General features: G+C 45.9%; 1 protein-coding gene across 2 annotated transcripts; it reads right to left on the reverse strand.

The window, feature by feature from the left end:
• Positions 1-240: 240 nt before the first annotated feature.
• LOC137154977 (cytochrome P450 3A24-like) lies at positions 241-24,480 on the reverse strand. 2 transcript variants are annotated; one of them, XM_067550828.1, is made up of 14 exons: positions 24,295-24,479; positions 23,286-23,379; positions 21,132-21,184; positions 18,531-18,630; positions 17,857-17,970; positions 16,089-16,177; positions 15,043-15,191; positions 14,281-14,408; positions 13,198-13,285; positions 11,514-11,674; positions 10,763-10,844; positions 10,092-10,236; positions 7,902-8,064; positions 241-3,278 (listed from the first exon to the last, which is right to left on the reverse strand). In XM_067550828.1, the coding sequence occupies exons 1-14, from the start codon at positions 24,363-24,365 to the stop codon at positions 3,183-3,185; spliced, it is 1,533 nt and encodes a 510-aa protein (XP_067406929.1). In that variant the 5' UTR covers positions 24,366-24,479; the 3' UTR covers positions 241-3,182. The 2 variants fall into 2 exon arrangements, with proteins under 2 accessions (XP_067406929.1, XP_067406930.1); XM_067550829.1 differs by lacking the exons at positions 241-3,278; positions 7,902-8,064; positions 10,092-10,236 and adding an exon at positions 10,425-10,534 and having other exon boundaries at positions 24,295-24,480.

Below are 24,480 nucleotides of genomic sequence, written 5' to 3' on the forward strand. Positions count from 1 at the left end.
ACTTCATTGAGCCATACTTGGGTATTTACTCATTCTTGATTCAGAAGGAAGGGGGTACCCATCTCAGTCAATGTTCCTTCCTGCAGCACAAGGGATTTCCCTAGAAGTCTCCCATCTAACTAAAAACAAAGCCCAACCCTGCTGAGTTTGGGAGATGTAATGAGATTATGGGAACTGCATGGACACTGGATCAGATTATGGAGGGCAGAGTGGAATCAGATGTTGGCTTCATCTCAGTGCAAATGACAAGGAATTATGTTGATTTTAATTTTAATTATCCTTTTATTAGTACTTTTTGGATTATTAATCACACCACATATTATACAGAACATTCAGCATTATGCTCATGTGAAATCTAAGAATGATACTCTGCTCTCCATATCAAAGAGACATCCTTCTTCCAAACCCAAGTCTTCCAGGACTCCAAGGGCTTTCTTTGCATTGCACCGTGTCGAATTACTTTTCTTTCAGGCTTAAACCCCTCCATCAAAGTTACAAAATGGAATAATACAGAACAAAGTAAAAAATCATAACTGGGCTAATATCTGTGTAAAGAACCCCTCCCACAGGAGACCACTGGAAACAATAAGCAAACAAACAGAAAGAACACATAATATGCTTCACGCCCACTCTGCAAATTACTGTTCATAAATGGTAACTGCTTATACCTAGGATGCTCTAGTCAACTCATCTGCAAGCTGAGCCATGTCCAAGTCTTCAGTAATAACAGCCACCTAAAAACATACCAGCATCTACCAAAGTCAGCTCTAGAAATTGGTCACATACATTATTTCCTGCAAGGATGTGGCCACTTTAACACTTGACAGGGCCATAACACTGCAGGATCACACAATAGAGGGAAACAGCCCCGGATGTCACCTCTCCCGGGGTTGTAAAACCAGAAGACAGATAGGGCCAACTTAGGAAGAAGTAGGAATGGGGACAAAATACACAGCACCAGTCACATATGGCAGTTTGCTCTCCACCTTGATTACAATTAAAGTGCCAGAAGAGACTGGCAATGTCGGAATTAAATTGCTGAGCAGGATCCAATATTCAAAAAGCTTCATAAAAGCAACCTAGCAGTGCTGAGGGGGTCATAAAGACATCCCAGGGAGTGCTCAGCGAAAAGAGTGATGGTCATAATACGAGGGGTGATCAGGGCTCATGTAGAATAGGGTAATTCACGCCATGTATTTACACTGAAGCAAACCCTTAGTGTGGACACACTTCACTTCTACAAAATGGGGCTGGCATCAATGCAGCTTATCCCAGTGAAGTCCCAGGGTAAGCTGCACTGGTGCAAACCCTGTTTTATACCACCGCACAGCAGCTACACTGAGGGGATTACAAGATGTAGCTAAACCGGTGTAAAGCAGCCAAGCAAAAGCAGAGCCTCAGTAAGGGGAGTGTATGGAAGGAAACCTCACAACTCTGCCTGGCATTAAGAAAGAGAGACCCACCCTGACACAACATAATCCAGCCATCATCCTGATCTTTTCTTGTACACCATCAGGGTGCCCAGAAGACTGGCAGTGACTTTGGAGTAGGAGCCAAAAACAGCTATAATGAATCTTCCAAACGAAGAAGAAATCTCTGATGCACTGAGGGTTACTAGAGACAGTGCTGCCATAGCACCAGATTACATAGCCATTGAGGGCAGCGGGCTCTTTGACATCTGATGCCCGGTTTACACTTAACATGTAGATCAACCTAGCTATGATGCTCAGGGGGTGTGAAAAATTCACACTCCTGAGCACCGTGGTTAAGCCATCTTAACCTCCAGTGTAAACATGGGTAGAGAGATGGAAGAATTACTCCATCAGCCTAGCTGCCACCTGTTGGGATTCCCTCTGAGACCGATCCCTGTACTGCATGCTCTGTCCACATGCTATAGTTTGACTTCCTCTTTACCTCATCTCTACATTGCTAATTTATTTTGCCCCTTGCTATCTAGTTCATAGTAAATAGTTCCCAGGGTGTTCTCCCTTTTCTCTTAGCTGGCTCTGATATTCTGTCTTTTTAGCCTACTGATTTATTTACTTATCCTATTTAGCACAAAGGTCCTGTTTTCAGCCTGATGATTCATTTACCTCCCTAATGCTTATCTTCCAACAAATGAGGCCTACGCCCATGTGTTAAATACTCATATCAGGCCAGGCTTCAACTGCATTGCCTCTCAGGGTGGTGGATTACCTCCCAGATTGACAGAAAAACCCCTCCCTTCGATGTATGAAGCATCTACATTGTGGTGCTAGTGGTATAGCAATGCTGCTGCAGTGTCCTTAGTGTAGACATAGACTAGCTGTACCACTGAATCTGTACTGCTATGAGGTCTCCCGTGTGGCCATTCTATATGGACGGGAGAGAGCTCTCCTGCCCGCATAATTAAACCACCCCCAATGAGCGGTGGTAGCTATGTCCATGGGAGTCCAGACTGGCGCTTTTGTCAGTAAAATTTATGTCAGTCAGGAGTGTGTTTTTTCAAACACCGACAAAAGTGCTAGTGTAGCCAAAGCCATAGCCTGAGAGTACATCTACACCGTAGTCAGAAGTGTGATTGCAGCATGTGTAGATGTAACCGAGTGAGCTTCTAACTAGGTAGCTCAAATAAAATAAAGATGAAGCCCAAGCATCAGAGGCTGGCTGCTCAAGTATACGCCCTAGGTTCCTCAGGTGTGGCTGCACAGCCCGTGCGGTTGTGGTTTCACTGCTATTATTACTCAAGCTAGCGCAATCAAAGGGAGCTCATGTGCGTCTACACATGCGGTAATCACACCTCTGATGCAGTGTAAAGGGACCTGAAAGTAGGTGAAATCCCTTAAAGGTCCCTTTAGATTGTCCAAGCAGTGTAAAGGGGTCTCAGTGTAAATGAGAAACAGGCCTGGGTCTCTATTATTGCTTTATAAAAATTTGAACTCCGCTCAGAATGTACTTTGTGTGGGTTTGTTTGCTATAAAAGCCATCCACAATCTCCTATTGCACAGAAGGGCCTGTACAATTTGGTATCGTGTATATTCATGAGACTCTGCTTTCATGACAGCTGTGTCTTTTTCTAGATAGTGCTTTAGCTTTCGCTATACAGTTTTACATGGCTCATTCCTATTCTCATGTGACTGACAGAGAGAGGAGTGGGACGGAAGGGGCAGCTGGCAGTAGCCTCTGATCTGTTGCAAATTCTTTTACTCCTCTGGAACAGCGTGGGTTCTGGGGACCATCTTCAGAATGATTGGCTTCTTGGGTTGCATGAAACCCTTCGAGTCCAGCACCAGAGGGATCTTCACCATTAGTAGAGAAAAATCAAAAGCAAGCCAGTGAATGTGGGAAGCTAGGAAGGGACACAACAGACATTACACCCCTCACAGGCTTTTCTGACAACAGCCCAATACCCAGGGAACAACTAAGGATATGTCTACATGTTGGGTTGGGGTTGTGATTCCCAGCTGGAGCAGACACACAGGCGCTAGCTCTCATCAAGCTAGTGTGTGAAAGATAGAATGTAGCCATGGCAGCGTGAACAGCAGGAGGGGCTAGCTGCCCTGAGTACATCCTTCGCGTCTCTGATGACCACGCACTCAAAGGCTACACTCTACTTTTAGCAACACTAGCTCAGCAAGCACTAAACATGAATATGGATCCTCGAGCTGGGAATCAGACTCCCAGCTCCAAGTGTAGACATACCTTACAAAGCATCCATTTATGTCTCACACCTCTTGCTTTTACTCATTTGCATTTTTCTGACCAATTTTATGAACCCCCGGTTGCTGACTACGTTGCTACAGCTCCAGTGAGAAGGGTGCAGTACGGGTATAATGTTCTCCAGTAGCAGGACTGATGTGGCCTTCAATTCTAGCTCCCAAGATATTGATGAATTGGGAGGAGCTCAAAGGAGAACCAGAAGCTGATGAGGGAGCTGTACACACCAGGAAAGATTTCAAGAGTTAAATTTGTCAAGCTTAGCTGAGCAATGACTGAGGGGGAACATGGTAGCAGTCTGTTAATAGTTGATGGGTGTAAACACTAACAAGGGAGAGGTATCATTTCTTGTGACATACAGGAATAATGGGATGTAACTAAGAAAGGATGATCAGATTGAACAGCCGGAGAAACTACTTGTCAGTGAGATGCACCAGGCTGTGGAACTGTCCATCCGAGGGACAGGCTGGAAGTATCATACCATGAGACTTTTAAAAATAGTCTGGGTAGAACAGCAGAGGATGTACTGCTGGGAACAGTCTTGCACTGGCAGAGGATGGGTGGAGATGGTCTATTTCCCTCTCTATCACCTAGATTCAATGGTGCTGAGATTCACCTGTGCAAGCAGGATACCCAGCATCTTCCTTCCTAACAAGGCAACGTGAATACATCAACAACACAACAGGTTGCTACTGGCTTCATGCAGGCTTCAGCAAGCCTGGAATCATGGGCCCTGGGTAACTTCCTGATCCCTGGAGTTTGGTTCTTTACACATCCTGCATCACCACGCCCAAGGGGAAAGCAACTTCTCTTGGTATATATTTGAGAGTGGTATTTTGATGGGAAAGCTGGAGGAGCTACATAAAGCTACTGGCATTCGTGATATGATACATATTTAACTAGTCTTCCTCTAATTAAATGCAGTTATAAAATGGATCCATTTCAGGACTAGAAAAATGTCTTTAGACTAAGCAGAGACTAGGTAGGTCAGTGGATTGTTAGTGGGCTGTTACAGTCTTTCATCTCCAGGTTAACAGTCCAGTTACCCCTCCAGGCTAACAGTTACAGCTCAGGTCACTAGAATTTGGACCTGAGCACTCACAGCCAAGAAAAACTTCTGTAAATATCTGTCTGGTTTCTAAAACAAATCTGGTTTGAGCACGTTCATGGCCGTTGGGCTCATCTTCCCACAGCAAACAAGCTCGTGGACAAGAACATTCATGGAAACAGCACATTTTAAGTGAGCATTGTAGAATATTCACAGAAAGCAAATTTAGAATTTGAAATTGCAAGAACCTGCCCTGAAAACCTAAGAATAACGCTCACTTAACCAGAGAACAGAATATGCCTAACAATCTGCTCCCAAAGCAGTTACAGACAAAGAGCTTACAGCAGGGATTATTTGACACATACTTTCAAATAGTAAATTGCATCTGCTTTATGTCAAATATAAATAGCACCGTCTCCAACTTTCTGAGTGCTTTGCTCAGTCTGCACACAGATGAAGCTGAAGCCCAAGCAAGACTGAGGACATGCTGACAGGAGGAAGGAGGGTTTTTGAAGAATTTGCCTCCTTTATAAGATCTCCCACTATTGAGGGTATCTGTTCTCAGATGTCTAAGGCTATGTCTATACAGCAAAAAACACACATGCAGTGAGTCTCAGAGCCCAGGTCTACAGACTTGGGCCGGGGGCTTGTGGTTCAGTGTTGAAAATAGCCACGTAGATGTTCCCAAGACCCACCCCCGCCCCAGGATTCAGAGCCTGAGCAGGAACGTCTACCTAGCTATATTTTACCTTCTGTAGACCTAGGCTCTGAGACGCACTGCCATGGGTGCTTTTTTATTGAGTAGATGTATCCTTAATCAGCTCACAGCCTTGAGGTCCTTTTAGACTATTTAGATGCCCAAATAACCATGGTAACAAACCAAAAAAAAAAAACCAAAACCACCAGCAAAAAAGCACCAACAGCAACCAACCAACCAAAGAAACCCAAACACCAAAAAGCCACCCACTTCCATGTGGTACCAGCAAGAAGACTGGACTCCATCAGATGTGGCCATGGTGATCTACACAATGTCTGCTCCAGGCGTGACTCTTATATCTAGGCATGAAGCCAAACACTCTTAAAAAGCTCAGATGGGTCAAATGCAGCAGCCCACCTGCTCAGTAACACAGGTCACTTGAACACATCACCCCGCTGTGCTCTGCACTAGCTCTCCATTGATTACAGAGTTCAAGTCAAAGTCTCTGTCCTAATGCAAAAAGACCTCCACAAGAATAGCCCTAACTTTCCAGGAGAAAGTTTCTTCCTCCATGACCATGATCTTCTATGACAGCTACATTATAAAGGAACTAGGAGCTTTCAGCCAATTGGAGGAGGCTTGTGAGTGTGAGAACTAGACATAGACTATAGGACTCATTCCTATAAAAGATAAATATAACCATGGAATTATCCAATTTCAGGACTAAATGCAACACTCGATTCTTTTACTTCACTTTTCCTCCGTAAATTCTTCACACACACACTCACTCATGCACACAAACAAAAAACATATACATGATTCAAGTTGGTTCTCCTACAGGCTAGGAAGGAAGAAGGAGACACTGTTATTATTATTTCTATTCTTTTGTAGCTATTTGGAGGCTCTCAGATATCATGATGGCAGGGTCCACATGAGAGAAGGATAAAGAAATCTCCATCGATTTGTAGACAATTCACAAAAGAAAGAGAGGAGAATATTTTACTACATTATTCTGAAGGGTTCACCCAGTCTCAGTAGTGCACGTGGCCAGCAAGAGAAATATAATCTCTCCAGTATAGTTGTAGTGGTGTCATCACTGACACATTTTTAAAGCACGAGAGCTTTAAAGGGAGACTGGATGGCTAAGGAGATAAATGAACTGGTCTCGGTCACTGATTTGAATCTAGCCCAGATTGTCAATGCTTGAAAAGTGCTATGATTGGATGGTTGGTTGGTGGCTCTTGTGAAATGAATTTTGTTGTCTCAGGCCATTTTCTAGTTAATAGGTGTGTCTACATTACCAAACACACCATCACAACTGGAAGGCGGTCAAGTACCGAGGGAACTATGGAGGTTGAACTGCCTTCTCACCCGTCGGGAGGGCTCCCTCTAGGTCAGGGTAGATGTAAGAAAGTGTGGGGAAGGTTATATGGCCACAACCCATAATGTATCTATTCTCTGGATAAGCAGAGGACTTCAATCTGGTGCTTTTCACCAACATTAAATTCACTTCCAAAGAGGCATTAACATGTGTTGAGCCATTTAAAATAACTTAGAGCATTTAACTCTAATAATTCCCACACGCCTCTAATCCATGGTGAAACCTTTCTGCTTTCGCAGTGTGAAGGTAAAACCAAATCTGCCTACCAGATTCAGTGCTCCAGAATCTATCAGCCTGTGAATGGGGAAAGGGATTTTATATGTGTGTGCTCAGTGCCCCATCTGTTCTGAGACACAGGTGACAATGAGCACATGTGATTATCTCAACGAGACTATGGTAGCGCAATGGGGTATACAAACCCAACACTGGACAACAAGGAGTTAAGGACTCAGCCAGCCCTGCCCCACCACACCTGCAAGAAATACACAGACTAGGGGAGGCATTAAAAGGGAGCAGAACAGTGAGGAGAGCAGATCTGCAACTGGCAGCTTCTGAGAGAAGAACTGAGGGAAGGCAGGATCATTCCTGGAGGGAAGGGAGGAGTTGTGTTAGGCACACCTTGAGAGAGAGCCATCCCCCTCCTCTCATGTGGACTCAGTTTATCTGTGTTAATTCCCCTTTTTTTTTGTTCATGGACCAGCCCAGCAGGGGAGAGACTCGGAATTGACCTGGCCGCAGGGCCAACTCATGAGAGGAGACAGCTGCTGCTCCAAGAGGGAGAGATTTACCACATCCCGCTTGGCCATGAAAGGCACCACACAGCGAGCTGACCCCGTTCATGCTTTCCTGTACAGACAGTGAACTGTGGACAATAGCGGGATGATAGGAAGAGGCCCAGGGAGGGCAGACCCTTTTTTTGCCCTCACAAGGCCCTTGGCTGGAGACTGTTGGGGTGGGAGGGCTTGAGCTCCCATAACAAAACCCCAGGCCTAAACCCTGACCGCTAGGCAATGCTTCCATGAGCGAAGCCCATCACAGGTAGTAAAACAAATGATACATATACAAGCCTGGATTCTCACCGGGGTGTCTTTGCAGGTTCTGAAGGAAAATCTTTGCAACAGCACAATCACGGCCACTTTCAGGGTGAGAAGAGCAAATCTCATTCCAATGCAGTTTCTGGGACCAGCTCCAAAGGGCAGGAAAATGTAGGGGTCCATGCTCTCTCTGGTCTCTTTACTGAACCTGGTTCCAATCAGAGAAATGAAGAAACAAGTTAGGCAAAACTACTGTCTCAGGATCCGTCCTCTTTGTTGGATTTGGCATGCTCTGGGGATTGGGGGGAGGCAATGGCCTATTTTGCATATTTCAATCAGAACTCTTCTATTTTCCATGTTCCTCCATCACTACACACACCCCTGCTTCTATGCTGGTGCCTGGAATTTGCTGTATATCTCCAGGTCCTTCAAATGAACTGAAAGCCCTAGAATACACTAATTTCATAGTGACTCTGTTCTTAGAATTCAAGATCAAATTCTTCTCATCCCAGAAACTAAGCCCAGAGTCCATATCACAAAAACCAGCTCAAGATCTTTTTCTAACAAGTAAATGGACAAACTGAGCAAGGGTCTCTCCCTGTCTGGTCAGAACAAGGGTTAGCTTTTGAGACATGCCACTCAGAAGGGAAGAGATGTTCTTTTTTTGTGTTGCGAACAGGACAGGATCAGTTTAATGAAAAAGCTTTGCCAATGAAACATTTCAATAATCCTAGGTCAAAATGACAATTTATATTTTTATAGCACTTTCCATTCCAAAACTCTTCGTAGATTTAAATGGATCTACAAACTAGACAAGAATCACTTCAGTCACCATTGAACCACTGCTTCTGGGGTAGAACGGAGCAGTTGTTCAATGGCATACAACAACACTACACAAATGTTTAGACTAGGAAGTGAAGAAGAATTCTTTATCTAACTGTAATGGGGAAATGTAGGTAAGGTAGAATATATCTCATGCTGGAATTTAGCCAGAATACCCATACTCTTAAGAAAAGCAATACTGGAACATTAATCACCACAAGTGGACAAAATTTCAATTCTACACTTCATCTGAAAAAACTATACCTCTAATAGGACAGCACTTTGAGTCTGAGGTACAGGGACAATGCTGAGCCAAAGGGACGTGTTTCACCTACTGAATCACCAACACTACTTCCCAGAGTGCACACACAGAATGACAGCTGTTCCTTGGAGCTCACCAAGCCAACTGTTGAGATGGCCCTACCATTCCTAGCTTGTGAGAGCTGTTTGGATCGCATCACAAAGGGGTTGACTTCAGAGTAACTTATGTGGAACTTCTAGTTCCTTTAGTCATTTTACATGTTATTCATTGAAAAGAATCATGCTCATCTCTAATGGTGTAGTGCTATCTGCCATCAGTTGTACCACTTGCCAGCCACGTATCCAATACCAGATCAGACTTGGTCACCTACCACAGTTCTCACAATTGTGCATTAATCCAGTTGGGTAACTGCATTCCATCTAAGATTCCTCATGCGATTTCACCTGGACATGTTATTCTTCACATCTCTGCCTATAACTTAGCCTGGTGCTGCCATGCACTGTTAAACAGCTACCCTGTTTCACCCCAGAGGTGGGTGCATTTCAATGACTGGAGATTAGTCTGCAATAATGTGTAGTGTTTGGGCTCTTTGCATGAACACTGCTATATAAACGTCAGCTCTTAATATCAGTAAGAGAAAGACTCATTCCTGTCTCTCTGTGCCAACTCAGAAAGGCTGCTGGGCCTTTTGCAATCCAATGAGGGTTAGGCCACCTAATTCTATCAGATTCTTGCCTCATTTCTTAGGGTCTGACCCACCAGTAATTTCTGAGCAGGGAATGTTTCATAACTCAAACTGGAAAATTAAATTTTATTTTCTCTGCCTCTTTACCTTTCCTTTGCTGATCTGCCTGGCACTGTGCCACTCACCCTATTGCTCTTGTTTTAACGTCTGGCCATAAACCCCTCAGTGTTATAGCTGCTGAGAGCTGGTTTCAGTGTCATATTCTTCAATACAGTTAATTAAATTCCATGCACAGTTTATGGATGTAGATCATAAAACTCCCTGTGCAGCAATGCTAGGATTAGATGTCAGACAATAATAAATGCCTCATTTAAATGTTATAGTCACACTTCCCCCACTTTTGCTGCCATTTGCACTCACAGACATCAAGAGGAAGCGGCATTTCTTCCTCCTTCCTCGCCCTTACCTTTCAGGTCTGAACTCCTCTGGCTCTGGCCAGTATTCCGGGTCCCGATGCAGCACGTAGACTGGGATCATTGCCACGGTGCCTTTCGGAATGGTCACTCCATTTATCTCAATGGTTTTCTTGCAGACCCTTTCAATCCGCCCACCTATGGGTAGGGTTACCACCTTTGAAATGCAAAACCACCAGCATTGCTCCCCCACCTGCCAGGCAAGCCTACCACAACTCCAACCCCCAACCACAAGGCAACTCCACAACCCTCCACACCTTCAACAGCCACTTACTGTATCTAGAGAGACAACACATACAGATAAGATTGATAACATCATGTCTCCTCACTCTTGTGTGACTCCAACTCTCTCTCTCACACACATGCGGTGTGCTTGCGTGTTGGTGGGCAGACAGCTGCTATATTTTTCAACAGGTTTGATCTGTTATCACTTAAACTGTGGAAGCGGGAACACGGCAGCATCTTTAGCTGGACACAGAACCTTTTTAACATTAGATATCCCAATGTATTGTGATGATAATGCAAACTTTTAGACCCATGTAAAAAAAAAAAAAAAACAACCCAGCAGATTAAATTATTTTTCTGGAAACTGGCAAATCCATAAAAAAAAAAAAAAAAACCACCTGGCCAAGCCAATCAAATACCAGCCAGGTGGTAACCCTACCTATGGGGAAGAGCCTGAGGGATTCATTCACCACCATGTCAAGATACTCCATCTGCTGGATGGCGTCGTAGGTGGGTACAGCCTGAGGAGGGAATGGCAGAGAGAAACTCATTTTCAGGCATGTAGGAAGCCATCTCAGGGCTTGCCTTGCAGCATATACCTACAGTAGCCATACTAAACAGATCGGGATGATGGTGGGACCCGGGGGCAGTATCGTTTTGTCCATCTCCAGCAGTCCTCTAGCATGAGGCTGAGGTACTGGTACAGTGCTGACCCAGAGGGCTGCTCCTTTAAATACTGCAGCATGGTGATGTCAGCAGTAAAACTGGGCTTAGCGAGGTCCAGTCTTACAGATGTGGGCACAATGAGGCTCCTGTAACCAGGTTCCCCTTCAGTAGCCTCTGTCTGTGTCATCCAATCCAGAGGTTGTCTAGGATGGACACTCAGGGAATGGCCTCCATCACCTTCCTTGGTCCTGCCCCTTCCTTCCAGGTGTCCCCTGGCACAGAGAGGCAGGTCACATGAGGGAAGTTCCATAGACATCTCCGCTCCCTGATGCACCCAGGTGCCATCAAAAGACTGGGATGATATGGCCAAAGGCAGCCTGGGTCACAATGGTGCATGGCCTGGTTGCTGAAACCTCCTACACACAGAGCAGATGATCTGCCTTCCACCCAGGTTTAGATCAGCCCCTGAGCAGCAATGGCCAGGGTGTGCCTGCTGGATGCAAAGCACTGCAAACCCCTCTTACTTTGTTGGGAAGAGCAGTGTCAATCTCCTCCTGCAGTCTCTGCTGCACATCGGGGTGAGTGGCCAGGTTATATGAGAGGTAGTTGAGGGTGGAACTGGTGGTCTCATAACCGGCTAAAATAAAGACAAAGGCCTGCGCCACAATCTCCTTGTCAGACAGAGCTGGAAAGAGAGGCATGAAAACACATAGGGAGGGTGAAGCCCTAAGAGCGGAGGACGTTAGCAACAACACAGTAGCCTATGGTCCCACCCTTCAATACACTGCCCAGCTCTGATGAGCATCCTATCCAGGCATCAATTTATCACAGTTCCTTTGCTAATTATTTAACCACAAGAGCGAAATGTCCATCTGATGTGGATAAACACCTCTAGAATCCAACAAGCAGCACGGGCAAGTGGTGGACTTGATGCCCCCCTCACCCTGGTGTAAGTCAGGAGTAACTCCATTAAAATCAACTCAGTCACATCCGTGTCCATGAGAGGGGAAACAGGCCCAATGAATTATTCGCTGCAACATGGCAGCCTGAAGAGCAGATGTAGGAGAGACCCTGCTCTGGAGAGGGTTTGTGAAACTGTAATCCTGATCCACAGTGGGTTTCAAAATATAAGAATTTAACAGAAATATTAATAGGTGGACAGATGTATGAAACACTCCTAGGCTCTGAGGTGAGCTATAAGCTCCTTGGGGAAGATCTGGACTGTGCTAAGCACGCTGTTAGCACTCTGCAATTATTATTATTTAACAGCATTATTATTGCATTATTGAAACAGTGCCAGAGGCCACAGTCAGTATTGGTGCCCCATTGTGCAAGGCGCTGTACAAACACATAGGAAGACACGGTCCCTGCCCCAAACAGCATACAAACAAAGGAGAGGGATGAAATCAAATTATGTACAAGTTTTACTTATATGATGCACACTGTTATACTTTATTATGCATTGTTTTAAAACATAATAGCACATCTGAAGTCTCTTTGACTACCCGTGGCCTCTCTTTTACTGCTGGGCAAGTTTCTTGTATAAGGTCTTGACAAATGGTGTGCAGGAAGGGAGAGTAGTTATTGGCTTTCCAGGGAGGGCGTTCCATAGGCAAAGGAAAAGTGGACAAAAAGAGTGATAGGGATGACAGGCAAGTGCATGATCAAGGCTAGTGTCAATGGCAGAGTATGGGAATATGTGGCTAGAAACAAGAGCAGAGAAGTAAGGATATGTTTGTTTGTTTGTTTAAATTTTAGCAGACAGGAGCACCTAGGCCAAATCCTGAGTCGTTTGCCCTGCTGGCTTTGACTCAGACTTCACATAAGTAAATCTTTAGCTAGGTTGATTAAAGGCCTCGGTATTTGCCCCTTGATCATTAGGTTTGATTCTATCCCAGTTCATATGCAGCATCCATCATTACTGTCCTGATTCTCAGGGGTGCTGAGAATCTACAGCTCCCATTGGCTTCAGTAGGGATTGCAGGTGATCAGCATCTCTGAAACTCCAGTTATCGGCCTTCAGTTCCCTTTCTCTACTTCTGTGAGTGATCCAGATCAGAACATCCAATTTCCGCAAAGCACAGAACTCACTGGAGGGGGAATTTTTGGTCATCCTGCTGATGTGTACTAAAACCTTGCACCTCCAAAACCCTACATGAAACATCCCAGCTAGCAGCTGGGAGGAGGAGGAGGCGCCTGCAGCCTTACCTTTGTAGGAATGTTTCTTCTCATTAGGTTCAGTGCTGTCATCTGAGCTCTGTGAGTCAACCATCAGCTGCAGGAAATCCACCCGGTTCTGGGGATGGAAGGACAGAGTCAGGGTACATCTACAGCACAAATGAAGGTGTGTTTGCAGTGTAGTAGGCTTGCCTGTGCTAGCTTTAATCTAGCTAGCACAGGTAACAATACTAGTAAAGACATGGTGGAATGATTCTCAGCTCAGGCTAACAACCCGAGTATGTTCCCACCATCCCCTGCAGGCTTGTATTGGGGTTGCTAGCTTGCACTGAAACCTGTGCTGCCACATCTTCACTACCCATGCTAACTAGAGCAAAGCTAGCGTGGGCAGTGCTTACTTGTGCTATAATCACACCTTTGTGTGCTGTGTAAATATGCCCTCAGAGGAGCAGTGGGTGGAATGAAAGGCTCGTCCAGCACAGGCTTCCCCTCCGATGCTTCAGCCCCAGTTCTTCCATCAGTACAACAGTATAATGGGGGATCAGAAGGAAGATCTCAAAGCACGGTGGCTATGAAGATCCTTGAGGTGCAGGCTGGAGACCCATTTTGAACAAGGGGGTATTTTCTTCTCACGGATCCCTAAGCTGGACTTTTCCAGTCTCATCTCAATTTGGCAAACTGAGAGCTAGGATGCAGTGTTGGATATTTATCATGACCTCTGGAGACAGGAACAGAAACCTTCCCCACACAGGGTATGTCTACACTGGAGCTGGAGGGCTAATTTCCAGCTTGAGTAGACATACCCGCGCTAGCTCTGATCACAGTAGCGTGCTAAAAACAGAATCATAGCTGAAGCAGCACAAGCAGCAGGAGGAGCTAGCCACCTGAGAACGTACCAGAGCCTTGGATGGACTTGGGGCAGCTAGCCCTTCCTGCTGCCTGCGCCATCACAGCTAGACTTCTATCTTTAGCATGCAAGCTCGATCAGAGCTGGCATGGGTCTGTCTCCTGGAGCTGAAAATTACACCTCCAGCTCCTGTCTAGACATACTCTCAGAACAGTACTCAGAGCAAGAGCAAGCAGGATAAGGAAGAGGAGGTAGGCCAGACTGACCGAGAGGTTGTTCTTCTGCCGCTCCTTCTTGATGCGTTGGATGACATTGAGGAAAAAGTCCAGGAAGCCTGAGGGAATCAGAGTCAGGTTCATCTTATCCAGCACGGGGCCGAGGAAGGGAAACATCACTGAAAAGGAACGAAACAAAACACTTCCACTAGCTGCTCGCAGGCTGCAGTTGAGTAGTGAGGGCTGCAGTGAGACGTGAGTTCCAAGGCACAGCAGGAGAGGAAGCAGGGTCAGGGCAACTCGCCAAGAACTACTACCCTGCCAAATCACTTTTTCTGGTGCTTCCGGCTCTAATGACAACTGGTGACTCCCAATTTACTTCACCCAGTTCAGACCCCCAGCCCGCAGGGATAACAGGAGCTCAAGGTTGTGGGGTGGGTGGGAATTTCACTTTAGAGCCTCCTGACTTTTATTCCTCTACTTACCCAATGCAGTGCCACATTCAGTGTAGCTTTCCTGCTAAGGGAATAAAAGTTCTCCATCTTACCTCTGCATCCAGTTGTTTTGCCTGGGTGATGCAGACAGAGTCACTGAACTGGCCAAAAGAATGGGACACAATCTCTCTCTCTAAGTATTTTTATAAATCTGTCTGGGTGCCTGATCCTACTGAGGCTGAGCACATCCTGAAAAGGGAAGGGGCCCGTAAATCCCAGTGGAGTTAATGGGAGATGAGAGTACTCAGCACCTTGCAGGATCAGGTTCTAAGGCACTAGTTCAGGAGTCTGAGTGTTTAGGTGTGTAAGATCCTCATACCTACTAACAGGAGCAGTGGGTTTAAGAAAGTGAACGTGAGATACTTCTTGATGTGAGCGACAAAGGGGTCATTGGGATTGTTCATGGAGTCAATGTTCACACTAAATGAAGTGCTGGCCACCACGTCCAAGCTGTAGGCGCCGAAGATGCTGAGGAGAGAGGTGGAGAAAATGAATGCGGGGAACTCAGCAAGTACCACAATCCATGGAATCCTCCCGGAGAGAATTCTCAGCACAGAGAACTTCTCTTGCTCAAGGTTTCAATACCCCCAAAAGCCTGGCACCTTGCTCCTGTGAAAATCAACTCCTTGCCCCAGCTTGGGTACCAACAAGACACATTTCCCCAGTTTTTGTCAGTTCCCTTTATGACTAAATTGCCCTCAGTCTCACTCTTTATGAGCCCAGCGTGATGGACTGTAGGTGGATGGAGCTGAACTGCAGTCCCGAATAGCAAAGAACATGTTCTAAATTCCATCAGCATTTCAGAGCAAGCACCTCTCTTCTGTAAAAGGGACTGTCAAATGTATGCCTTTTCCCCTTCTGCAGTTTGTCACATTCCTGGGATGGGCCTGATTTCTCCCATCCCCAATGAGATTTCCCCCCCCCTCCGTACTGGTCTGGTATGATCCAGGCAGAAAGGGACAGCGCACATCTGAGAAATGTGCCAGGAGCAGGACTGTTATGGAATTTGTCTCCTTGTCACATGTCAGGAAATGTGGGGGAGAAAAGTGGGGATGTGGTAATATCTTTGTGGGGGGCCTTGGTTCATATTGTGGAAGCATCAGAATATCCATGTGCCCGTTAAATAAAAGTAAATACATCTTTACAGTGTGGTGGGCATTTTGTTGAGTGGAAGATGCTGTGTGAAGACTGTCATGGCTGCTCCATCTCAGCTATATTCTACAGAGATGACATGCAGCATGTTTAGGATAAGCAAGATCCAAACCAAACTGTGTGGCTGGGACTCCCTTATGAACTCCCAAGACTTGCTCTCCACCCTTGTCATGAACACAGGCTCTTTCCTGCCAGCCCAACAAAGCTACTCACCTCTTCATTTCCAGGGACTCATCGTTATCCACTTTCTCCTGAATGTTTTTCACTAAAATCTCTCCGTAACGATTTATGATAGGAAACATCTGAAATGCAAACCAAAGCACAAGGCATTGCAGACTCCTTCAAATTCATAAGGGAGGGTCAGTCACTGCTGGGTAACTCAGCATTGCTAGTTGCTGGTTGTTCTCTAATAATGATCCACAGTCTGATTCGAGAGGGGCATCATTACAGGACTCAGACATTGTTGGGAAAAAACAGGGTTGCTCTTATCTCAGTGTTTGGTCCACAGAATCATCTGGGTGTGAACTAAAAAGGGCCTGCCCCCAACACACACAGCTTCCCCTCCAGAAAGCACCACATGGGGCAAAGGCAAATTGGGTGCTGTCCATCAGTGACAGGTAGATTCTGTAGCTGTCTGTCCTGAAGGGAGAGCACAAGTGAAAAGGACTGAGAAACCCATTTAGTCCACCTCCAGGTTACACTGTGGAAAGGGAAGCGGAAGTTCTTTGGCACCAACAGTCAAACACTCACCCTTAGCGTTAGACGAATAACGGTTTTTTCTGGTTTGGGGGCAACTCCCAAAAATCAGGGGGGGAGGGGGAAATTGTTTTGGGTCCAACTGAAAACGACATTTTTTGAAATTTTTGGTGGATCAAATAGTCATAAAACATTTCATTTCGGGTCAAACAAAATGTTTCATTTTGACAAAATCAAAATGTTTCATTTAGATTTCCACCATTTTTAAACTTAAAAAATATTACAGAAAGCTTTGAAATGAAAAGTCATTTCAAACACCCCTTTCCTCCCCAAAAAAAAAAAAACAGTAAAAAAAAAAAAAAAAAAAACCAAACCAAAATGGCTAGACTTTTATTTTTTTATTTTTCTAAAACAAAAAATGTGACCAGAACAATTCAACAAAATGGACGGGAATTCACGAAATGTTTCAGCGTTGCCAAATCTGCATATTTGTGTGAAAAAAAGTTTCATATGAAAAATACCACCCAGTTCTGCTCACCCTCCTGCATTTCTACAAGAGTGCTATAGAATAACAGCTCAGTCTCATAGAGTATGTCTACACTTAGAGGTGTGAGCATGAGTCCCAGCTTGAAGACACACATCTACACCAGCTTTCATCAAGCTAGCAGCGTCTAGCCATGGCAGTGCGAGTGACAGAAGGGGCTAGCTGACTATGTGCCTATTACCTCAGATGGGTATGTACCTGGGGTAGCTAGCCCATCCTGCCACCCATCCTTCCAAGGCCACACTCTACTTTTAGCATGCTAACTAGATCAGAGCTGGCACAAGTACATCTCCTCGAGCTGGGAGCCACATCCCCACAGCTCCAACTGCAGATGGATCCATTGTGCAGCCTTCCTCTTCATGAACAGGGATCAGCAAGAAGAAATCTCCGGCCAGTGCTGGGATCCTTGGCAATGGACTGCCATACCCTAGCATGTGAAATCTTGGAAAGAAAATGTAGCCATTTCATTCCCTAGGGGTCAGTTCCCTGCTGAGAAGCCATGATGAGGGGCAGAATGGGGAAAAAAACACTACCATCACCCCAGCTAAAAAATCCCCATCATGTTGCTGGAGTGCACATAATGATGGGTGCATGAGGCAGACGCCCTCTTGGGAAATGAGTAAGGCAAAGTTTGGCAAGGGAATGGGTGGCACAGCAAGATGATTTTCCTGAGGCACCAAACCCAAACAGCCTTCAAGCCACTGACCCAAACTGGGACTTTTAATGTAATCTGGACTTTACCTCCTTTAGCTTCCCACTGGTGAATGTCGGAGAGAGCACAGTGCGAATCCTCTTCCACTGCTCATCTGTAGCTATTGTAAGGGCAGACTCCAAATCTCCACTTAGACCAAAGACCTAAGTGGGGAGAAAAAAGCAATAGGTATCTGTTTATACAGTACACTGTGATAGGATTTGCACCAGCACCTTCACATGGTGGTCCTGAACACAGAACCCTGTCTGTGCCCACAGAGCCTTAGCAATGGGACCCCTGCTACCTGCATCAGGAAACTCCAGAATCAGGCCTATAATTGTACTACTGCAAATATGGAAGCAAAGATCTTGCCTTGCCTGGTGGGCTGAAGTAATGAATAATATGCAATTCTACAGTACATTTGAACTGAAGCACTTCAAATTTCAATCAACCAGGCCTCACAACCCCATGAGGTCAGTATCATTACCTTTATTTTATAGATGGGGAAACTGAGGCACAGAGATGGGAAATGACATGCCCATGGTCACACAGTGAGTCAATGGGAGAGCTGGGAATAGAGCCCAGGAGTCCTGTCTCCCAGGCCTGTCCTATGAGCAGCCCATGTTACTGAAAGGTTGCACTGCTCTAAGAGAAACCCCGCCTTCCCCGCACATATACATGTTGCATCAGGTCTGCATAAAACTGACCTGTACTGGATACCTACCCGTCGATTGGTAAAGAGGTTGTAGCACTCTTTTACCAGGATGGTTTTGATGATTACAGGGTCCAGAATAGCCAGGATTGGCTGCCTGCCATCAAAAAATCTAGGCCAAAGAGAAACTCCAAATCAGTCCTTTGCTTGCTGTGACATGGAGCAGGAGTTTTATGAATAAATAATCTGTATTAATTTACAATGCCCAATACCAACAGACCTCAACTTTTTCTTCCCCCCACCCCTGCAAACTCCCCAACACCCGGCAAAAGGGATAAGACTCTGAACTTATTTTATTAGTCAGTAAATAGGAGAAGTGGTGGTGGAGGAATAGTTCCAAGCATTAATATCTAGGCATTTCTAGCAAATATCTGTACTGCTGAGAACAGCATTTCCAAAGCAGGATGTGTTTGGGCAGGGGGATGCTGGTTATCAGTGCATCGATTCACTGTGTTCGTGCTGTCTGATCTCTCCCTGTTTCCCTCATTGCTACCTGGTGGTAATAAATCCACTCAGATTAGCCCAAATGGAAGAAAAATGGATTTCTCTGCACGGCGCCTCAGACAAACAGAGGGGAAAAAAATCCAAACATCTGCAGAGTCTGTTTTTTAATCAATGTTGGTTGAAAAACATTAAAATCCAGGGCTTGGGCCAAGAGGCGGGAGAGCCAGGGGTGCGTGTGTATGTGTCAGGTTTCACAAATCTCAAGCATTTTTCTCTTTTAAAAATGTTTTGAGCTCATGAAACCTTTCAGAGTTTCATGTAACTATTTCTCCTTCAGTCTGAGAGGTTCTCAAGGGAAATGTGATGAGAGACTCTCCTGTGATTCTGTCCACACAAAATCTGCATTGAGGAAAAGGCAGAGAGTCAGATTTGAAGGTAAGCTCATGCCCTGGTTGTACGATCAGCTGGTAAACAAGATAAAAAGCCTGTAGCAGCAGCCTGGCGCTGGGCTCTGTGAGGACCAGGCAGAATGGCAACTTCAAAGGCTCCATGCTCAGTTTGGAATCTAGGAACCACGATTTCTGAGGGGGTTGTGAAGCTGGAGAAAAAAGGTCTCCCCTCCTTGGCTGGGAAGACTTACTCAGAGCTCTGGGGTAAAGTCTGGATGGCACTGACCGGCAGTGCCGTTATCTCAGGGTTTAGGTGGAAGGGGAAACATGCCACAGACAGAAATGGCATCTCTGATTGCTGCTGCTGCTGAGGAACAAGGGAGAGCAGAGAAGAAAGTTCTGTACCCAGTGCAGGCTACAGGAGCCCTGAGGGCCACTCTAATTGGTGTTAAAATGACCCCTGACCCTAGAATGTCCCTGCAATTGTAGGGGGTGATGTGCCCAACTGCCAGAGCCAGGTACAGCAGCTCCCTGTGCTGGAGGCGTTCCTGGGGGCCTCATGCCAGCCCTACAACCTTTTGGCTCCAGGCGAGCTGGCACAAAGGGCTGTGCCGTGTCAAATCTGGCCCGGAGGAGGTAGGACTGGGCTATTTTCTAAGCTGCCGTGCAAACCAAAGGTCAGAGCACCATTTGCCATCATCCCAACCCTGCACAGAGCGTTACAACCCCAGCTGGAAACAAAGGGTGAGAGAAGAGTGTGATGGGGTGAGCACCCATCGCGGGCAAGAAGGGGTTAAAGGTCAACTAGGTACATTCACTCCACCTGGGCTATAATCAGATCCTAGCTTGCCAGCAGGAGAGGGCGGGACTAACAACTGATGGGGTGATAACACAACAGACACCTGGACCTTGTAAACAGGCTGAGAGAGTTCAGGCAAGCAGGCTCCTGTGAAGGGCTGAAACACCGGAGACTGTTATGGTATGTCTACACAGCAAAGAAAAACTAGGGATTGGGTTGCAGCGCGGTTTCATTGTTGTGTAGACTTCTAGGCTAGGGCTGGAGTCCAGACTCTAGGACCTTGTGTGGTGGGAGGGCATAGAGCTCAGGCTCCCGCCCAAGCCAGGAAGTCTACACAGCAATGAAACAGCCCCACGACTCTGAGTTGGCTGGCATGGGCCAGCTGCGGGTTTTTCTTTGCTTTGTAGACAGACCCTTGGTGGCTAGAGGCCTCGAGGAGGCTAAGGTTGGGTGGGACAGTGCTTGATACCAGTGCTGGAGAAAGGCCTTGGAACATCAGGGAAGGGTGGAGCACAGGGCTGAGTCCGGGACTTTGGACTACACTTGGACATTTTATTGGCCTGGAAGGGTTTGGGACTAGTTACTTCTCAGTCGGAGAGCTGCGTGGTGCCCAAAGACAGATAAGCCTGGCCAGGGGTGCTGGAGATGAGAACCCCTGCAACAGTGCACCCCAACACAAGGTGGCACTCTCAAGGTAAGCACTCAACAATACAAAGAGCCTTTGAGAGATACAGATGAAGATCTCAGTGTGCTTCAGTAGCCCGAGTCATATTTTCAGCACAGAGAGACTGAGTCTGGTGAACCTGGGTTTCCCCTGTGATCTAGCCTACCACAGCCAGAACTAAAATGCCAAGATGGAGCATCATGTGGAGAAAAAGAGGTTGCAATCACCAATGGCCCTTTGAAAGGGTGTACTCTTTCTGTTTTGGGGCTCCCCATATGCTACTATGAATTAGGGACTTTGTTCAGTGGAAAACTCACCCCCAAATTTTGCCATATTTCTGGAAACATTTCTTGTCAAAATCCAGAAGTCCCTGCAGGAGAGAGACAGAGGTTAGATGTCTACAGGTAAACAATGAGCAAAGGAGGGCTGCAGCTTGGCTTTTAATAGAATAAATTTATCCATAGCAAACCAGAAATAAATGGCAGAGATTGGTCAGATGGGCAAAGGGGAAAGGTGAGCAGCTCTGAGGAGCAGATATGTCTCTACTGCCAAAAACAGGTGTGTTCTTAACTTGAGTTAACTAACTCAAGGTAAAATACTTATGAAGACAAGGCAGTTGTAGTTTTAACATGAATTAGCAGGTAGATTTAAATCCCAGGCTCTGCTGCAGTCTTTAATTTGACCTGCCAACCCATGTTAAAACCACAGCTGCCAGGTCTTCAATAAGATTTTAATGCAAGTTAGCTAAAAAGTTAAGCACACACCTTTTTTTTTTTTTTTTTTTTTTTTGCAGGGAAGACAATGCCTTAGTGTAAATCCGACCACCCAGCCTGGCATCTAAAGGTACGCTTACACTTAGGGTGACCATCTTTGTTGGATGGAAATAAAGAAAGCCACATGAAAAAAGGAACAATGCTTTATTTTAAAAGGACATTTTAGGGAGAAACCATTTCTCTTGGCATCTTGTGTATCTTTCTCTCATGTGTGCATCGCCACTGCCCTCATGTATAAAGTGTAATTATCAAAAGCTTCAATTTAATGTTTAAAATGGCATGGGCAGTGGGGAGGGTTAGCTGCCCCAAAATACAATCCCATCCCGTGCCCTGAGAGACGCTTGGTCTTCGCAGGGACTGGGACTGACCTCTCCTCAGTAGCTAATGCAAACCATGACCACACAAGAGGCCAGACTTATGAGGAACATGGGACTTTGTCCCTTAATCAGCAGGGCTGGGAACATTGTGGATTTAAGCTTTTGGTTTCCAAAGCCCCCCTAGCTGCTGCAGGGATGCATCAAGAGTGGGGGAGGAGAAACTAAGGAGGAAAACACATGGCTGAGAATAAAGAGGTGAGTGAAACTTATGACCCACTTTGCTCATCTTAGCCAGGGCCTGGTGGTAGTGTCTCACACCTCCCAAGGTGGTATCTTCTCAAAAGATCCCCAAGTGCTTTACAAGCCCCACCGGAATGCAGCTCCTCTGGAGGCACACACAGCAGGCTACATAAAAATGAAGGGAGGGGAAATTCTGGCCAAAGACTCCAGAGTTAATTGTCATGCTTGCAAGAAGGTCCATGAGACTTTTAGTGTCCATGCAGAAAAGGCAGGACTTTGGGTTTAAGGCTCATCTGAAATGACTGAGTATAGCGCCCACACTTGGATCGGGTGGACAAACAAGAACCTAGGCTTGAGTGATGCTCCCTTCTCTTTTAAAAAAAACCCAGCCAAACTGCTGTCTTGGGGCCATGTCTACAAAACATTGCCATATCCATACCAGCATAACTCCATCGCAGAGATGCTGCTTCTACCAGCGGAAGGAGTTTTTCTGGTGCAGCAATACCACCTCCCAGAACAATGGTAGCTACATCGACTGAAGCATTCTTCCCTCCATATGGGTTGTTAGGCTACCGTAGCTAAGTCAATCAGGGGGTGGAATTCACACCCCTAATTGATGTAGCTATGTCCAGCTAACTATTAATATAAACCAGGGTTTAGCAACGGTGAATTAGGAACCACAGTACAGACTTGACATCAGTTTCTCTCTCCTCAAGTTCTGAAGCCAAGTCACTCCCACGGGCTTGGGATACAATTCTCCTCTCTAAGGACATGTCTACACAGGAACACATAGGAAAGCGAAGATGAATTAACTAAAGGGGTGACTTTAAAGTGCACTATTTAAAACACATTAAACCCTTGTGTTGAAGCTCTTCATTCAGAAGTAAAGTGGCCTTTAAGGAACTTCACATTCATGCCTTGACTTTTAAGTTAATTCAGCTTAACTTTCCTGAGTGTCCCCATGAAGACATGCCCTGAGTAGTCTATAGACACCAGGCACAGCCCCCCTACTAAACCCTCCCACAGGAGCAAGGCAGAGACACCTCCAACCCCATGACCACAGGTGACTTAAGAGCCATTATCCTCTGAATGGGCAGAAAGCACAAAGCTTCTGTGGATCAGGAACTCCCCCACCACTCACGTTCCGGTATTCATGGAATGTTCCGATGAAAGGCAGAGGCCTTGGCCCAGGAATACCCAGCTTCTTAAAGAATCTGTATGGCCAGATCCCATAGCTGCAGAGTAAATAGAGATCAATACATGAGCTACAGGTCATTTATACGTCAGGAAGGGAATGGCCTTCCTGTTGATGGTTTAAACAGCTGCCACTGTCACTTAGGTACTCCTGAAATAATGGACAAAAGGAGCAGGGCTTTGTCTAGTTGTCTCTCTCTGTCTAATGGGAAGGGGATAAGCATGTTGCAGTCTCATTTACCTTCTTGTGCCACTCTCCATAGGGCAAGATCCTCTCCACCCAACTAAAGCCCAAATAATCATACTTCATGCAGGTGAAGTGAAGAGCAGATGAGGAGAGGAAGTCCACCCCTTGGAGAGACATAGTTAAGACAACCTACGCCCAGGTGTAGACACCAGTAAGTTGACAAAAGAATTCTTCTGTCCATTTAGCTACTACCTCTCGAGGGGATGGATTTACTGCATTGACAGAAAAGCCCCTTCTGTTGCTGTCGTAAGTGTCTACACCACAGCACTGCTATTGTAGCACAGACCTGCCCTCAGGTTCCATGTGGAAAGGATGAGAGACATTTCCTTTTTCTAAACATAAAGCCAGGTTCCCTCTTTATAGTTCTAGCTAATCCAGACTGGGGAGGTGGGGAGCGGGCACCGGGATTGCAGGACCAAAAAGACCAGCTTTGCTTCACAGCAGACAAGATGCAAGCCAGTTAGAATTTCTTCTGCTGAGTTTGTTTGGCAAAGGGCTTTCCCCCTCACCTATATATTATCCTCTCCCCTTATTTCTGCTTTTCTCCACCGTAAGGAGCTCCCTGAAGACCATGCCATCCCCTGGTAAGACAGCTAGTCCTTCTCTAGCTAAATGTGGATCATTTCCCTGGTCTGCTCCTCCCCTAAATTCTCCCAAAGGCCTTGCAAATACTAGTCTAACAGTGTGGTAGAGGCAGGGTTCTACTTACAGCAGCAAGAAGCTCACAAAGGCAATGAGTAAAATCCAGGTTTCTAGGGATAAACTTGGAAGGAAATTCATCTTGAATCCCAGCCTGCTCCAAGCGAACAACTCTCAGCTTCCAAGAGGCTTTTCTTGGCCCTGCTCAAGATTTTCACTTTCAGCCCTCAGGTTTTGCAGCAAGCAATGGGTCACA

This window comes from Emydura macquarii, unplaced genomic scaffold (genome assembly GCF_026122565.2).
Source record: "Emydura macquarii macquarii isolate MOO-44397 ecotype Brisbane River unplaced genomic scaffold, CSIRO-AGI_Emac_v2 contig_1348, whole genome shotgun sequence".
Classification (NCBI taxonomy): domain Eukaryota; kingdom Metazoa; phylum Chordata; order Testudines; family Chelidae; genus Emydura; species Emydura macquarii.

Excerpts from the sequence above, each read along its gene's own strand:
- LOC137154977 (XM_067550828.1), bottom strand. The coding sequence starts at position 24,365 with ATGAATTTCCTTCCAAGTTTATCCCTAGAAACCTGGATTTTACTCATT. Across the intron at positions 10,237-10,762 it reads CCTCAGGCTCTTCCCCATAG|GTGGGCGGATTGAAAGGGTC; the intron begins GTAGGGTTACCA and ends CCCTACCCATAG. Across the intron at positions 3,279-7,901 it reads GAACCTGCAAAGACACCCCG|ATCCCTCTGGTGCTGGACTC; the intron begins GTGAGAATCCAG and ends CTAATGGTGAAG.